Here is a 17565-nt window from a genome sequence, read left to right as displayed (position 1 = left end):
CTGCCCCCCCCCCCCCCACACCTTGTGTAGTAACAGAGACTGTGAAAGCCTCTTAATGCAGAGCGAGATATCTGTAAGGGAATGCTGTTGACTGGCACAGCTTGGGATCCAGGAATACTTGCTGAGGGATGCACTAAAACTCAGCACAGCCAATGCAAAGGATCTGTGGGAAGGATCAACTTTTTGTGGGACCTTGTTCACTGAACTTAGTAGCAGTGACGACACTTCATTGGCTGTCAAGCTCATTAGTTGATAAGTTATGAGGTTTTGTAGGATGTTGTGGAAATGCCAGTCATTGTTCTGTTAATTATATACATTTCCAGAATAGAATCAAGTTGATTATTGTAGGGGGTCACAGTGTATGACACTGTATGATAATTTATATCTGATATTATTCTGTCAACTTACAGAAATGTAGTTTAAAAATAAGATTAGTGGAATATATGGATTGTACCAACTGCAAAAAAGGGTGGTGAAGCGTTCAGAAGAAATTAATTGATACTCATGAAGATTCCGACTTGTTTACCATTAAATGGTACACATCATTAAACTTCGTCAGGAAAGGTTCATAAAGTGAAATAAGGAGACCAGTTAAATATTACATAAAAACAGCAGGTCAGGGTAAAGAAACAGAGTTAACTTTTCAGGTTGAAGATCTTTCCACTGCTCAAATGTTATTGTGTCTTTCTCTGAGCTCCTTACAAGGCTCTTTGTCCTCGTATTGGAGTTGAGAACGTATTGTGGGGCAGACTCTATCTCTTCTTTCGACCATAGTCCATTCTCCTCTCCTATCAGATTTCTGCAACCCTTTACTTCTTCCACCTATCACCTCCCAGCTTCTCATTTCATTCCCCGTCCCCTCACCTGGTCTCACCTATCACCTCCCAGCTTCTCATTTTGTTCTCCTTCCCCCTCACCTGGCCTCACCTATCATCTCCCAGCTTTTCATTTCATTCCCCTTTCCCCTCACCTGGTTTCACCTATCACCTCCCAGCTTCTCATTTCATTCCCCGTCCCCTCACCTGGTCTCACCTATCACCTCCCAGCTTCTCATTTCATTCCCCGTCCCCTCACCTGGTCTCACCTATCACCTCCCAGCTTCTCATTTTGTTCTCCTTCCCCCTCACCTGGCCTCACCTATCACCTCCCAGCTTCTCATTTCATTCCCCTTCCCCTCACCTGGTCTCATCTATCACCTCCCAGCCTCTACTCTTTCCCCTACCCGACCTTCTTATTCTGGCTTCCTTTCCAGTCCAGATGACGAGTCTTGGCCTGAAATGTTGACTGTTTGTTCCCCTCCATAGCGTCTGCCTGGCCAGCTGAATTCTTCCAGCATTCTGTGTGTGTTGCTCTGGGTTTCCAGCATCTGCAGCATCTCTTGTGTTCCAGAAGGTTAATCAGGGAGGTTAGTAGAAGCTGATTGAGAGTGAAGGCAGAATCATTACTGGTGGGAGACACAAATTGCTGAGAGCATTGGGACGCTGCCAGAGATGTACAAATAAAGGTTTGAGCAATTAATTTAATGAAAGGAGAAACTGCTGAAAATCTCATTGAAGACCAAGGCCTTTTACTCTTTATCACTGTAGGGTGGTTTTCTCCTAGCTTTCATTGATCCTCAGGACATATAAGGCTTAGTGTTTGGTCTGAGTTCCCAAGCCACGTGTTCAAAGTTCAAAGGAAATTTATTATCAAAGTAAGTATATGTTACCATATACTATCATGGGATTCATTTTCTACCAGGCATGTTCAAGAAAAAAAATACATTGAATATATGAAAAACAGAAAAATACTGGCAAACAAGTGTGCAAAGGAAGAAACAACCATGCAATTAAAAAAATAATACTGAGAACATGAGTTGTAAAGAGTCCTTGAAAGAAAGTCTGTCGGCGTTGAATCAGTTCAGAATAGTAATGATTGAAGTTATCCATGTCAGTTCGGGAGCCTAATGTTTGTAGTGTAATAACTGTTCTGAAACCAATTGGTGTGGGACCTAAGGCTCCTGCACCTTTTGCCCGAAGGTAGTAGTGAGAAGAGAGCATGGTGTGGAAACGGTGGGGGTCCTGATGATAGATGCTGCTGTCTTGTGGCAGTGCTCCATGTAATTGGTGGGGAGGGATTTGCCTGTGATGGACTGGACTGTGTCCATCACTTTCCATTCCTGGGCACTGGTGTTTCCATACCAGGCTGTGATGCAACCAGTTAGGATAGTCTCCACTGTGCATCTATAGAACTGGGGAAGGAGCTGGCGATGCATGTTTTTACTGAGGGAATTTGCTAGGATGGTTGAGGTGTTTGAGGTTTGAGTGGTGAGGGGTGGAGTGGAGCTTCACGATCCTTGCTTCAGTCATTGGATGAGCTTCGAGCCCAGAACTATCTCAGTGTATAAATGAGGGTAAGTTTCTCCTGGGAAACAGTGAGCTGACCCTGTACCTGTTGTAACAGTGCTGACTCCCATTGTTAATCCACATGGGAAGTTCTTGCCAGGAACAAAGGCAAAGAGGCAAACAGACTTTGAGAGATCAACTATGACAATGTTTGGAGTTTAGAAGGCTTGTGAATATTCAGTAAATGTCACTTCTAATCTCAGTCATTCCAGTGAAAGCACTCATTTTCCAGCACAAATCATCATATTTGGTTAGACCAGTCAGTTTGTGTTGTGAACGAACTTGTTGGTGCTTTGTGTTAAGTTTCAGGACATGCAGTACTCTGACAGAAAATTCAGAAGGGAATTAAATTAAATAAACTGGGGTCCAGTCCAGTCATTTCCTTTGAAGGCTCTCATTTCTTAGACGTACAAACATTTGGATATAGAAAAGAAGTAATTTTGACTGGGTCTGAAGATCATGTGATCGAGGCTACAGGAAGAGACTGAGCCACATTTGGGAAGTTGAGCCGTGTTATTTATTTATGGAATGATTTGGTTGGCAAAGTGCTGCTGAACAGGATAGCTCATAAGGCTTAGATGGCGTAGTGCACAGCTGCACATTGGGCCTGGGTTTCACCTCTAGCCTGGCCTAAGATGTCCTTTCCCGTCGTTAGATTTGCCTCATTGCTGCAAGCTGTTGCTAATTATAAGGCAGAACATAAGATACAGGAGGAAATATTAGTCTATTCAGCCCATCAAGTCTGCTCCACCATTCCATTATGACTGATTTATTATCCCTCTCAACCCCATTCTCCTGCCTTGTCCCCACAGCCTTTGACACCCTGACTAATCAAAAACTCAGCAATCTCCACTTTAAATAGACTCAGTGACATGTTCTCCACAGTTGTCTGTGGCAATGAATTCCACAGAATAACTACTTCCTGGCAAATGAATTACAAGTGTGCAGTCATGCACTTTGGTAGAAGAAATAAACGGGCAGACTGTTATTTAAATGGGGAGAGAATTCAAAGTTCTGTGATGCAATTTGACTTGGGTGTCCTTGTGCAGGATACCCTTAAGGTTAACCTCCAGGTTGAGTCGGTGGTAAAGAAGGCGAATGCAATGTTGGCATTCATTTCTCGAGGAATAGAGTATAGGAGCAGGGATGTGATGTTGAGGCTCTATAAGGCACTGGTAAGACCTCACTTGGAATACTATGTGCAGTTTTGGGCTCCTTATTTAAGAAAGGATGTGCTGACATTTGAGAGGGTTCACTAGAATGATTCCGGGAATGAGAGGGTTAACATATGAGGAACGTTTGACCGCTCTTGGACTGTACTCATTGGAGTGTAGAAGAATGAGGGGGGACCTCATAGAAACATTTCGAATGTTGAAAAGCATGGACAGAGTGGATGTGGCAAAGTTGTTACTCATGGTGGGGGAGTCTAGTATGAGAGGATATGACCTGAGGTCTGCAGGGCACCCATTCAGAACAGAGATGCGAAAAAAAAATTTTTAGCTAGGGGGTGGTGAATCTATGGAATTTGTTGCCACGGGGGGCAGTGGAGGCCAAGTCATTGGGTGTATTTAAGGCAGAGATTGATAGGTATCTGAGTAGTCAGGGCATCAAAGGTAATGGTGAGAAGGCAGGGGAATGGGACTAAAGGGGAGATTGGATCAGCTCATGATGAAATGGCGGAGCAGACTTGATGGGCAAATGGCCGACTTCTGCTCCTTTGTCCTGTGGTCTAAAGAAATTCTTCCCTGTCTCTTTTCTAAACGGACACCCCCTTTTCTGAGGCTGTGTTGTCTAGTCCTAGACTCATCTGCAATAGCAAACATCTTCTCCACATCCATACTATCTAGGCTTTTCAATATCCAATAGCTTTCAATGAGATACCCTCTCTTTCTTCTAAACTCCGGTGAGTACAGGCTCAGATCTATCAAATGCTTCTTGTATGTTAACCCTTTCATTCACCGAATCTTTCTTGTGAACCTGCTCCAATGCCAGCATATCTTCTCTTAGGTAAGGTGCCCAAAACTGCTCACAATGCTTCAAGTGTGGTCTGACCAATGCCTTAAAAGCTGTAGCATTGCATCCTTGCTCTTATATTCTAGACCTCTCATCATATTTATCATTTATCAAGGTGACTTGAAGGAGGATTTCTCCTTTTCGGCTCCTTATTTTAGAAAGGATATACTGACATTGGAGAGGGTTCAAAGAAGATTCACAAGAATGATTCCAGGAATGTAAGCGTTACTGTATGAGGAACGTTTAGTTGTGCTTGGGCTGTGTTCCCTGGAGTTCAGGAGAATGAGAGGGAATCTCATAGAAACATTCTGAATGTTAAAAGGTATGGCAAAGTTATTTCCCAGGTAGGGGATTCCAGGTCAAGAGGGCATGACTTCTGGGTTGAAGGATGTCAATTTAGAACCGAGATGTGGATAAATTACTTTAATCAGTGGGTGGTAAATCTGTGGAATTTGTTGGCATGAGCAGCTGTGGAGGCCAAGTCATTGGGTGCATTTAAGGTTCTTGATTAGCCAGCCCATCAAAGGTTGTGGGGAGAAGGCAGGGAGTGGGAATGACTGGAATAATTGGATCAACCCATGACAGAATGGCGAAGCAGAATCGATGAGCTGAATGGCCTACTTCTGCTCCTATATCTTATGGTCTTATACAGATTTTTTTCTCAGGGTGGCAATGGCTAATACAAGAAGACATAATTTTAAGCAACAGACACAAAATTCTGGTGGAACACAACAGGCCAGGCAGCATCTATAAGGAGAAGCACTGTCGACGTTTCAGGCCGAGACCCTTCGTCAGGACTAACTGAAAGGAAAGATAGTAAGAGATTTGAAAGTAGGAGGGGGTCAAATCTCTTACTATCTTTCCTTTCAGTTAGTCCTGACAAAGGGTCTCGGCCCAAAATGTTGACAGTGCTTTTCCTTATAGATGCTGCCTGGCCTGTTGTGTTCCACCAGAATTTTGTGTCTGTTGCTTGAATTTCCAACATCTTCAGAATTCCTCATGTTTGCTTTGGACATAATTTTAAGGTGATTTGAGGAAAGTATAGGTGGGATGTCAGGCAGGTTTTTCACACGGTGTGTTAGATGCATGGAACCCACTGCCAGGGTGGCGTTAGAGGCACATACATTAGGGACATTTAAGAAATTCTTAGATGCATGGATGAAAGAAAATTGGGGGTGGGGGGAGCTATGTGGAAGAGGAAAAGTTAATTTATATGGAGTAGACTAAAAAGTTGACACATCATGGGCTTAAAGGACTCAGCGATTCAGGAACAGCTTCTTCCCCTCTGCCATCTGATTCCTAAATGGACATGAACACCACCTCATTCTTTTTTATATTATTCCTGTTTTGCATTATTTTTAATCTAACTTTTTAATATACATATTCATACTTACTGTAATTGATTTACTGTATTCTTTCTATTTTATCATGTATTGTATTGAACTGCTGCTGCTAAGCTAACAAATTTCATGACACATGTCGGTGATCATAAAACTGATTCTGATTCTATACTATATCCTTTGTTATATTTCCATCCCAGTGTCACCTTCTGCAGCACAGCTCATTCAGGTGAACTTGGTTATTGGGAAGAGGAGGAAAGGAATTAGAGGGAGCAGTTTGCTTTCCTATGTAGAGCGTCCTAGGAATGATGCAAGGTAGAGCTTGGTGACATAGGCTATGTCGGTGTTCGTGCCATCAAAGCTCAAACGTTCAAAGTAAATTTATTGTCAAACTACATATAGGTCACTATATACAATCCTGAGATACATTTTCTTGTGTGTTTACTCTATAAATCCATAGAATAATAACCATTGGATATATGTGGGGGAAGAATTGGAACTGGTTTATTATTGTCACATGTACCAGATACAGTGAAAAGTTTGTCTTTGATATTTTTAATAAAGATCAATTCATTACCAGTTCATTGAGGTAGAATAAGGTAAACCAATAGCAATGCAGAATAAAGTGTGACAGCTTCAGAGAACATGCAGATGGGTAATAAGGTGCAAGATCATAACAAGGTAGATTGTGAGGTCAGTAGTTCATCTTATCACACTGGGGAACCAGTCAATAGTGTTGAATCAGCAGGGTGGAGGCTGTCCTTGAGCCTGGTTGCATGTGTTTTCAGCCTTTTGTTTCATCAGCAAATTGGGATAAAGTGCAAGACTATGAAGAGGTAGATTATAAAGCCAGTAGTCCATCTTATTGTATAGGAGGTCCTTGTACAATAAGATGTTATTTTGGCTCTGACAGTGGGTTAGAAGTTGTCCTTGGACTTGTGGTATGTGCCTTCACACCTTAGTATCTACAGCCCGATGGAAGAAGAGAGAATGGTGTGGGGTAGTGCCTCTGATTATGCTGGCTGCTTTACTGAGACAGCAAGAAGTATAGACAGAGTTCATCTGGGGGAGGCTGGTTCCCATGATGTGCCGAGCTGTGCCCGTAGCTCTCTGCAGTTTTGTGTGACCACGGGCAGAGCAATTGGCATACCAAGTTGTGGTGTATCCAAATAGGACCCTTCCTTGGTGTATCCATGAAATATGCTGTGTTGCAATGGGATGGGCAGAAGCAGGAGGAGATGTGGGGCTGTGCCAGTTTTGGACATGGTATCATTGGCTGTGGAATGTCTGTGTCGTGCATTCCCAGGGTCTGACAGTCTCTGGGGCCGGTGATGATCAGTCCTTGTGGTTTTCTGTGCAATCTCCAGGACGCTCCCTGATAACTCTGTTATCAGAGGAGGGAAGGAAGTTAATTGTAATACCAGTAAAGCAACAAGAAGTAATTCTGAGCAAAAAAAAACAATTACTGGAGGAACTCTTGAGAATTAAACACAAAATGCTGGAAGAATTCAGTAAGTCAGGCAGCATCTATGGTAGGGAATAAACAGTTGATATTTCAGGCCGAGACCCTTCCTCTCTATAGATACTGCCTCACTTATTGAGTTGCTCCAACATTTTTCATGTGTTTGTATCTCAAGATTTTCAGCATGTGCAGAATCTCCTGTCCTTATGCTGGAGTAACCCATCTAGCTGAACAGTATCTGTGGGGAAAAGGAATTGTCGACTATTATGCTCGAGACTGAAAGATTCAAAGATTCCTGTTTCCCCCAACAAATGCTGCTCAACCTGCTGAGTTTCTCCAGCAGTTTGACTTGTGCCCCAGATTCCAGCCTCCGCTGTCTCCTGCGTCTGGAAGGAGTAATTTTGTATGTGCTCCTGCACAGGCTGTGATGAGAGAGTTCACCTCAGCTTTCCTGCCTTGCTCTCTTCTCACTGCTACAATTGGGAAGGAAGTACAGGAGTCTTAGGCCCCACATGTTCAGGAACAATTATTATCCTTCAACCATCAGGTTCCTGAACCAGCATGGACATCTTCACTCATCTCAATGCTGAACTGATTCCACAAGAACTTTACAGCTCATTTTCTCAGTAGTCATTATTTATTCATTTATTATTATGTCTTATTTCTTTTTTGTATTTGAACAATTTGTTGCCACTTGTGTATTGATTGTTTGCCCATCTTTGTTTAGTGTGCAGTTTTGCATTGATTCTATTGTGTTTCTTTGTGAGTGCCTGCAAGAAAAGGAATTTCAGGGTAGTATATGGTGACATACATGTACTTTGCTGATAAATCTACTTTGAACTTTGATCATGACAGTCATTCACAGAGGTAGGCCGTATAGATGGAGAATGCAATAAAGCTGACATTCGTTTGATTGGTGACTACATCCAATGTCAATACAGCTGGGAAGCTTCTAATGATGTAATGCTAATGGAGCTTCTGGAATGTTAATTAAATTGTGACTACTGTTTTAAGGAGAATTTCTTAAAACCACATTGATTTCTTTAACTTCCTTTAATTTCTTGACACCCTCCCCCCCTCTTTTTCCATTTCCTATTCTGGCTCCCATTTAACGCTTTTCTTCCCAGCTGCCCATTCTCCTTCCCTTTTTCCCATGGTCCACAGTTCTCCCCTGTCAGATTCCTACTTCTTCCCTTTACCTCTCAACTTCTCACTTCATCTCACCCACCACACCACCCTCTCCCCTCACCAGGTCTCACCTATCACCGGCCAGCTTGTACTACTTACCTTTCCCCGACTTTCTTGTTCTTCCCCTTTCCTTTCTAGTCCTGATGAAGGGTCTTGGCCTGAAATGTCAACTGTTTATTCTTCTCTATAGACGCTGCCTGACTTGCTCAGTTCCTCCTGCATTTTGTGCGTGTTGCTCTGGTTTCCCAGCATCTGCAGAATCTCTTATGTTTTTGAATTATATTTGAGCATATTTTTCCCCAAACAGTCAGGGTGTTGAATGGAAACTGACAAAAACTTCTTCCATTTCTTGTGTAATTCCCTGTGCCACCTCCACCCTAGTGAGATTGAGTTAGCATAGCTTTTTAAAATAAAAATAAACAATAATTCATTTGGGACACGTCACTATCTTCTACCTCGGGTCTGAAAGTTGTTTAATGATTTCAAAGGTTGCTACAAATTCCTTGAGCTTCACTGGCTGTGGCAGACTTTAAGCAGAGCTAGCTGCTGTAGGTTTCTCATTTGCTACGTCATGCGTTGGAGTTTCTGATATGTTTCCAGAAACCTCACTGCATGGGCTCAGTTTAGGACAGTCCTCGTTACTGTAACCATGGTTAGTTATGGACTGATCAGTCACCAGCCCTTTCTGGGCTAAATGCCACGACTGGCTGCAGGAATGCTTCACATATGCAAAATGGCTGCGCAGTGTGAGTGAAAGAAAGAGAGAGAGAGGGAGGGAGAAGGGGGAGGGAGAGAGAGAGAAAGGGAGGGAGAAGGGGAGGGGGAGAGAGAGAGAGAGAAAGTGAGAGAGACAGTCATAGTCAGCTAGGGAGAGAGAGAGAGAGAGAGAGAGAGAGAGAGAGAGAGAGAGATACAGTTACGGTCAGCTGGGGAAAGCTGAAAGGTTGCCAGGAAAGGACAGAGAGGCGAAAGGTAGAAAAGACTGACTAAGTTAGTGTGTAAAGGAAAAGACTAGCGTTATGGATGAGTCAAGACTCTGGGATTTTCTCCATTTTTTTACAAGCTGTTTTTGATCTGATTAACTTAACTTTCTGAAGAAAATGGGAAACACTTGTGGATGTGTGAGAGCCCAGAAAGAGGAATGTATAGTAGATCCTGCAAAGGCTCCCCTGGGCTCTTCTCCTTATCCCCGAAGCAAACGTTATCTGAAGAGGAAGAGGAGAAAAGAGGAGCTGCACTATCCATTTGCTCAGCCGAACGATGCCGGAGAGTGCCCAAAGGCCAGTGCTGGAGTCCCTTCGACAGGAGCCCCCTTGAAGGAGGATTCCGGCGGGGAATCATCAGCCTGTTGTCTGAGTAAGGGGAATGATTGCGGCCACGCCAAGGTGGGAGATGGGCACGGAGCAGTATCTGGCGAGCGGAGCGACTTAGCAGGCTGTCTCACCATCAGGCTGGGAGATGTGGTGGACTCCTCTCACCCCATTCCTCGAGGCGGTGCCCCTCACCTGTCCCAGTGTGATGTTGGGTCAGGTGGGGTGAGCTGGGAGCATGTGGCTGATGGCAGCAACCTCTGTCCAGTGAAGAAGCAGAGAAACACAAAGCAAAAGTCACCGCTCACTGGAGCACAGGAGAACCAGCACTGTCCAAATTTTGAGATTAAGAAGACTGCCAGTTTGAGTGCCATTGCTTGGACTGCCCCAGTCCCAAGTAAATTTAACACTTGGCCCTGCAGAGCTCTGGCTGAAACTCTGTACTGCACCTGTAACAACATAGACCAGATGTCATCTTGTCTGTTATATCATAAGCCAACAACAGCCATCTCTGCACCTTGCACAAGGAGGCAGCAAGAAGGTGATTCCTCTCCCACAGCTCTGAGAAAGCGCCTCTGGGAAACTCCATCCTGGGAAGTGGCTGGGAATTTGGGAGTGTGTCAGCGTTCAGATGGAAATGGAGTTGAATCACAGTCTGATGAGGTAATACGTTATTTTAATGTTATGTTATATAGCCTTGTGGTGGCATGGTGGCATGGTGGTAATCGTGACACTATTACAAATCAGGGTGTCAGAGTTGCTATCTGTAAGGAGTTTGTACATTCTCCCTGTGAATGTGTGGGTTTCCTCCAGGTGCTTGGTTTCCTCCCAAAATCCAAAGCCGTACCAGTTAGTAGCTTAATATGTGATAGTAAAATTGTCCTGTGATTAGGCTGGTATTAAACGGGCAGGTTGCTGGACAGCACAGCTTGTTGGGCTGGAAGGGCCTGGTCCATGCTGTATCTGTATCTCCATTTCTAAATGCTATCATGTATTTTATTTCTTTACTGAGATCGTACCAATGCTGCTCCAACTCAGCAGATTTGATAGCGCTTCACTCTGTGTTATTTATGGAGCAAAAATTTATATGGTTTCTTCAGTTTGTATGATTTTATGATGCATTATGTATAAGACATCATATTTCATCTGTCCGTACATTTCACAGTCCATCAGTCCAGGTTGTACATTATCATAATGCTATTATGCCACCAGTGACCTGCAGTCATTTGTACGTTCTCCCCATGACTGTGAGGGTTTCCTCTGGGTGCTCCAGTTTCCTCTCACATATCACAGTCATATGGGTTAGTCGGTCACATGGGTGTAAATGGGCTCCTTGTGTTGGAAGGGCCTGTTCTGATGCTTACATTAGAACATGAGAAAGAGGAGCAGGAGAAGGCCATCTGGCCCATCAGGCCTGCTCCTCCATGCAATAAGATCATGGTTGATCTGCCCATGGACTCATCCCCACCTACCTGCCTTTTCCCTGTAATTCCCCTACTATCCAAAAATCTATCCAACCTTGTCTTAAATATATTTACTGAGGTAGCCTCCACTGCTTCATTGGGCAGAGAATTCTACAGATTCACCACTCTCTGGTGATCTGTACTTATTTTCATTTGGCATCAATTCACACTCGTTGTCATGCATAGTGTCAGCTTTTCCCTTTTATGTTCTCACACTTATAAGTGGAAATTATCTTGATAATTCAACATCAATGATGTTCTAAAGCTCTCTAATTTTCCATTTAGCATTGTTTCTCTTGTGAAGTGATGAGAGAACTGAGGTCTGTGGGGAACAGGCACAGAAGAGTTGTTGAGGCCTGGGCCAAATCTGCCATGACTGTAGCACAAGCGTTCCCAACCTTTTTTATGCCATTGATCAATGCCTTTAGGTTGGGAACCCCTACTGTAGAGAATGGGGCAGGCTTGAGGACCCGAGGGGCTGAGGGACCTCTTATTTTCTTGTGAGTGCCAACTGTAGATGAAATCTCTACAGTCCAAGTAAGGCAATGACAAAATTATCAAAATCTAAAACACTGTGTGTATCTATAAGTCCATAAGTCATAGGAGCAGGATTAGACTATTCGGCCCATTCAGTCTCCTCCACTATTCCATCATGGCTGATTTATTATCCCTCTCAACCCCATTATCTTGCCTTCTCCCTGTCACCTTCACGTCCTTACTAATCAAGAACCTATCAAATAAAAACACAAAATGCTGGCAGAACTCAGCAGGCCAGACAGCATCTATGGGAGGAGGTAGTGATGACGTTTCGGGCCGAAACCCTTCCAAAACCTTGTCACTACCTCCTCCCAAAACCTTGTCACTACCTCCTCCCATAGATGCTGTCTGGCCTGCTGAGTTCAGCCAGCATTTTGTGTTTTTATTTATTTCCAGCATCTGCAGATTCACTCGTGTTGCCTAACTACCTATCTTAAACTCTGTTTTAGATATACCCGAAGACTGGGCTTCCATTGCCGTTCGTAAATAAATTCCACAGATTCACCACCCTAATTCCTTCTCATCTTTGTTCTAAACTGCACTGTTCTAAATCTTGCTGCAGTTTAAGTTGTGAAATCATTTCTCTTCTTTCCTTTAAAACATTAATTTAATGAAAGAGAAGTTGCTTCAATGATTATATTCCTGCAAAAGCCAGGCCCTAGAGTTTTAGCAGGGGCTTCTGGCTGGAATCAGAATATTACAGTGTTAACTAACTTATTAACATTAACATTGAAATAAGAAGGAGCTTGCTGTTGTTTTTATTGCTCTAGTCAAAGCCTTCAGCTCCATGGGCCAAGATTTAACTGTGATACGGCGTGAGCTGAGTTTAGATCTTTAAAAATAAAGTGATGGACTGGCATCTCCCAGGGTGTAAAATTCAACAGTTCTCTTTTTATCTTCTGTTTTTTTTTTAATTTTAAAGCTTTTAAGATTATTGGAAGGCATGTCTGAAGTAAATCTTCAAAAGCTTTAGTGAGATGAAATTCATTTAATAAAAGAAAGACTGAAAGTGAAGACTTTGATAGTTTACAAATTCAGTGGTGCACTAGCAGAGCTACAGTCCTATAGCTGTGATCCTCTCCTTCAGTGCTGTCTGTGTGGAGTTTGCTCGTTCTCTCTATGAACACTTGGGTTCCTCCCAGGCTGCTCCATTTTCCTCCGATATCTCAAAGGTGTGTGGATTAGTTGGTTCAATGGTGACTATGAGCTGTCGATACTGTAGTTTGGTGAGGAATTGTTGTGTGCTTGTGAGGGAATGGGTGAAACCACAATATAGGCTTCTTCTGCTACTGGAAGGGGAAGGCTGAGTTAGGGGAGGAAGCCCCTCAATTATTGTTGTAATATACCACCCCAAGGGGCCACATGGGTAGCAGCAGTGCTAGTTGTTTAAAAAAATGTAATAGAACACTACTTAACTCATTGCCTGTGAATGTACAGTTAAAAAGGCATTGCACAGCTTAATTGTTGTAAATTTTTAAAATTATAAGTAAAATATATTTTGATATATACAGTACTGTGGAAAAGGCTTAGGCACCCTAAATATGCCTAAGACTTTTGCACTGTACTGTATCTAATAAGGTTACAGAGAAATCAGTGGGATTACAGGGTTATTCTGAAGGCTGACCTAGGTGTTTAGTAGTGTGATCTCTCAAGTCGAATATAATATTCTGCTGAAGGGTTTTGGCTCGATACGTCGACTATACTTTTTTTCCCATAGATGCTGCCTGGCCTGCTGAGTTCCTCCAGCATTTTGTGTGTAATGCTTGGATTTCCAGCTTCTGGAGATTTTTTTTCTTGTTTATGACATTCTCCCAAGAGGTTATTTCCTTAATTGAGAATGCCTGTGCGTGACTTTGTTTAATCTGGGGAGGCTGATGCACGGGTAGCCACCATACGGTCCTTACTGATTGGGGTAAGGGTCCTGTGGCACGAAATGCAAAATCACTGAAGACTGCCTTCCTCCACCTTCACTGCCGTTGCAAAGTGTCATCATCTTCCACCAGATCCACTTTTGAGGTCTTGGTTTAATCACTCTTAGTCTGGGACCCTCCCCCCACCTCCCAACATTACCATCATGGGTGACCCTACCAGGATTTAAACTCAAGGCAGCATTGCTCTCAGGAATCTCAGGATCCTACAAGCCTCTCCAACAGAACAAGGTGACGGTCCTCGGAGAAATGAGCTGGATAAGAAGGTTTAAATGGTCTAATTCTTCATCTTAAGGAAATAAAAAAAGGACACTCTTGTGTTTTTCTTTTGTTCTTTAAGCTTCAGGGTAAAGTTGAACAGAGGAATTAGGAGAATTTAGAATATATTTTTTAATCTTTTGAAATGAGGGATTATATTTTTATAGCAGATAATTGCATCACCATGTTTGTCAGACAGCTGTGAAATACCACTGTTGATGCCATGCATGGGTGGGTATATGAGAAAAGAGCTTGCTTCCATCTGACATGCTGGCATTTCCAGCATTTGCAGTCTTCTGTATTTCCAGATCTTACTTCATTCTGACTTAATGTATTTGAAATGATGAGGTTTCGGGGAGAATCAGTTTAGAAAGGAAGTTGGTGTCACTGGTAACAACAGGGTGGGAAGGGAGCATGCTAAGGAGGTTCAGTATTCATTCCATGGGGCTCTTGTACAACCCAGGACAATGGGCAACCCACTCTCCTTCATGTATAGCTCTTGGTAGAGCTTCTTCTCAACCAGTCCACTCCTGCTTTGTGTAGACAACAGAGGTTGATAGAGGAAGAGGCATATGAAAGTGTTAAGATAATCAAGTTCAATTGTCATTGAACCATACACGTGTATACAGCTAAGTGCAACATTGTTCTTTCAGGGCCAAGGTGCAAAACCCTGTATATACAGCCACACACAGCACATATAGTGAAGCGAGTACACGTAACCACAGAACATAGCCTGAATATTGATGGTGCATGGGATGTTGTTCTGAAGCCACATTTCTGCAAGATAAGGCATTCAGCAGTTCCTCATGTCGTGCCAGGCCAGCCACAGATGAAGGCAAACCGGTTTGTTTTCCAGGCAGTGAAGAGTAGAGAACAGAACTAAGTGGGAGAGCCAGCCTGACGACATGGTTTTTGGAATGTGGGAGGAAGCCAGAGCACGCGGAGGAAACCCGAGCTTACAGTTGGCATGCTGCAAGGCATTGTGCTATGATTTGTTGTTGTCGGAAACAATGAATAGTATACCACCAATACTTATAGGAGGATTACAATGCTTCTTGTGTACAAATATTGTTTAGCTAAAACTGGATGAAGTTGTATTTATCTCAGATTGTCTGATTGTCAGAATCACCGAGATGCCCATCTGATCAGCAGGTGGTGGCTATGCAAGTTCAGTTGTACAACATGCATTCAGTGGCCACCTTACTGGACACCTCTTGTTCATGGTCTTCTGTTGCTGTAGCCCATCCACTTCAAGGCTGGATGTGTTGTGTGTTCAGAGATGCTCTTCTGCACACACTGTTGTAACATGTGGTTATTTGAGTTATTGTTGCCTTCTTGTCAGCTTGAACCAGTCTGGTTGTTCTCCCCTGACCTCTCTCATTAATGGGGCATTTTCTAGAACTTGGATTTTTTTTTGTTATTTTTTGCGCCATTCTCTGTAAATTCTAGAGACTGTTGTGTGTGAAAATCCCAGAAAATTGGCAAATCCGAGATACTCAAACTATCCTGTCTGGTACCAACGATCATTCCACGGTCAGAGTCACTGAGATCACATTTCTCCCCACTCTGCTGTTTGGTCTGATCAACAACTGCACCTCTTGACCATGTCTGCATGCTTTTATGCAGTGAGTTGCTACTACATGATTGGTGGATTACATATTTGCATTCCAAGCAGATGTGCAGGTTTATATAATAAAGTGGCCACCCAGTGTATTAGTCATTCAGGGAAGTACAAAGTTTCACACAATAGCAAAATTTCCCTTGATTTTTTTTAACCTGAATAGTTTTGTATGATTCCTTCTATAAGCTCTAACTTCTTCGTTTCTGCATTCCTCAGAAGTTTTGAATTGCACATTAAAACAGTTAAAGGAATGGACTGCTTCACTTTACAATCCAACTATCTCCTCTCTACATTTTCTTCCTTTTTCGTCACTCTTCCTTCGTCTTGTACGTACTTATTGGCCATGGCTCACCTTGTCATAACATGCTCCAACCTCTCAAACCATGCCTATGTGTTGACTTTAAAAATGCTTTTCGAGTTATGTTATCCGTAAAACATGATATTGCTAATGCATGTTTGTCACTTTCTAAACTCTAAGATGAGTTGTGTTCTACTTGGAGAGCAGCAAGATTTCTGCCCCTGAGGTTTGTGTTGAGTTTGGAGTTAGTTTTTGGAAGATGGTTTGGAGTTCAGATTACTCTAAGGCCTTATCTTGCTCTATACCAGGCCAGCAACTCTTTGAGAACTTGCGTATCTCTCAGCTCTGGTCTGTGTGAATTTCTCATTTCTTTGCCTCACCACTGCTGACCATGCTAGCTCCCTAAGTCCCTATGCTTGAGAATTTCCAAACTAAACCCCTCTGCTCCAGTCTCTGTTCCTTAACGTGCATCTGTTTGATCAAACTCTGGGCATCAATTCTGTTTGGTTTGCTGTCAGATTTTGACTATGCGTTGCACTTTGGGAGGTTTCCCTCATTAAATGTGCAACATTGATGGACATGATTGAAGTACTTTTTTGACACATTGTCATGTGAAGTTCATCTGCTTTGAAGTGACTATCACATCCAAAGACCACAAAAAAAGAATTGGGTAAACAAAGTGCATGGGGCGTGTGTCAGACTGATGGTAGCAGCCATCAAAAGTTCAAAGTAAGTAAGTAAATAAATATGTTATGATACACTACCTTGATATTCATTTTTTGCAGGCATTTACAAAGAAAAAAGAAATAAAATAGAATATATGGAAAACTATGCATAAACTGACCAAAATTTGACAAATAACTGATGTGCAAAAGAAGACAAACTGCAAATAAAAATAAAACTAAGAGCATTAGCTGTGAAGAGTCCTTGAAAGTGAGTCTGTAGGTCGTAGAATCAGTTCAGAGTTGTGCTGATTGAAGTTACACATATTGGTTCAGGAGCCTGATGGTCATAGGGTAATAACTGTTTCTGAACCTGGTGGTGTGGAACCTAAGGCATCTGTACTTCGTGCCTAATGGTAGTAGTGAGAAGAGGGCATGGCCTGGATGGTGGGGGTCTTTGATGGATGCTGCTTTCATGTGGACTGCTCCATGTAAATGTACTCAGTAGTAGAGAGGGCTTTGCCTGTGATGGACAGTGCTGTACCACCATTTCGGAAGCCTTTCCCGTTCCTTGGCATTGGTGCTTCCGTGCCAGGCCATAAAGCAACCAGTTAAGATACGCTTCACTGCACATCTATAGAAGTTTGTCAAAGTTTTTTGTGACATACCAAATCTACGCAAACATCTAAGAAAATAGAGGCACAATCATGCCTTCTTTGTGGCTGGGTGTCAGCTGGCCAGCATGCTAGTTACACTGCCAGGGTGATGCTGCCGCTGCACACCCTCTCAATCAGTTCAGGTCCGTAGGAGTAGGCCCGAGAGTCTGATAGGCCTTTGCCCTGGATTTGGTTTTCTTCCTGCTTAAACATGGATGAGCCTCCCTCTGCTTTCCACCTGATTGTCAGAGTTGTGACCTTGATACACCACCAGATGGATGGGAGAGGTGTGAGGGAGTGCTTTCAATGTATTTCAATTTCAGCAGCTTTTTTTTATATGACCTCAAACCTCTTTCCACCCTATGAATGACTTGAAGAGTGAGGACACATGTATCAAATGTGATGGCCATTGTGTGCACTTCTAGTAGCAGCCCAATGAATGCCC

At 43.0% G+C, this 17565-nt stretch overlaps 1 protein-coding gene across 10 annotated transcripts in view; it reads left to right on the top strand.

Moving 5' to 3' along the window:
• Positions 1-9234: 9234 nt before the first annotated feature.
• LOC132400831 (dystonin-like) overlaps positions 9235-17565 on the top strand; it is a 363464-nt gene continuing 355133 nt past the window's right edge. For 7 of the 10 annotated variants that reach the window (XM_059982254.1, XM_059982250.1, XM_059982247.1 and 4 more), the window contains exon 1: positions 9235-10360. In XM_059982254.1, the coding sequence (XP_059838237.1) occupies positions 9488-10360 (873 nt within the window). In that variant the 5' untranslated portion in view covers positions 9235-9487. The remainder of the gene's footprint in view (positions 10361-17565) is intronic. The other 3 variants (XM_059982253.1, XM_059982251.1, XM_059982249.1) reach the window with 1 other exon arrangement.

The sequence above is a fragment of the Hypanus sabinus genome, chromosome 10, assembly GCF_030144855.1.
Source record: "Hypanus sabinus isolate sHypSab1 chromosome 10, sHypSab1.hap1, whole genome shotgun sequence".
NCBI classification, from domain to species: domain Eukaryota; kingdom Metazoa; phylum Chordata; class Chondrichthyes; order Myliobatiformes; family Dasyatidae; genus Hypanus; species Hypanus sabinus.
The sequence above is the reverse complement of the archived record's forward strand: the minus strand, read 5'-3'. Positions and strand labels throughout refer to the sequence as shown.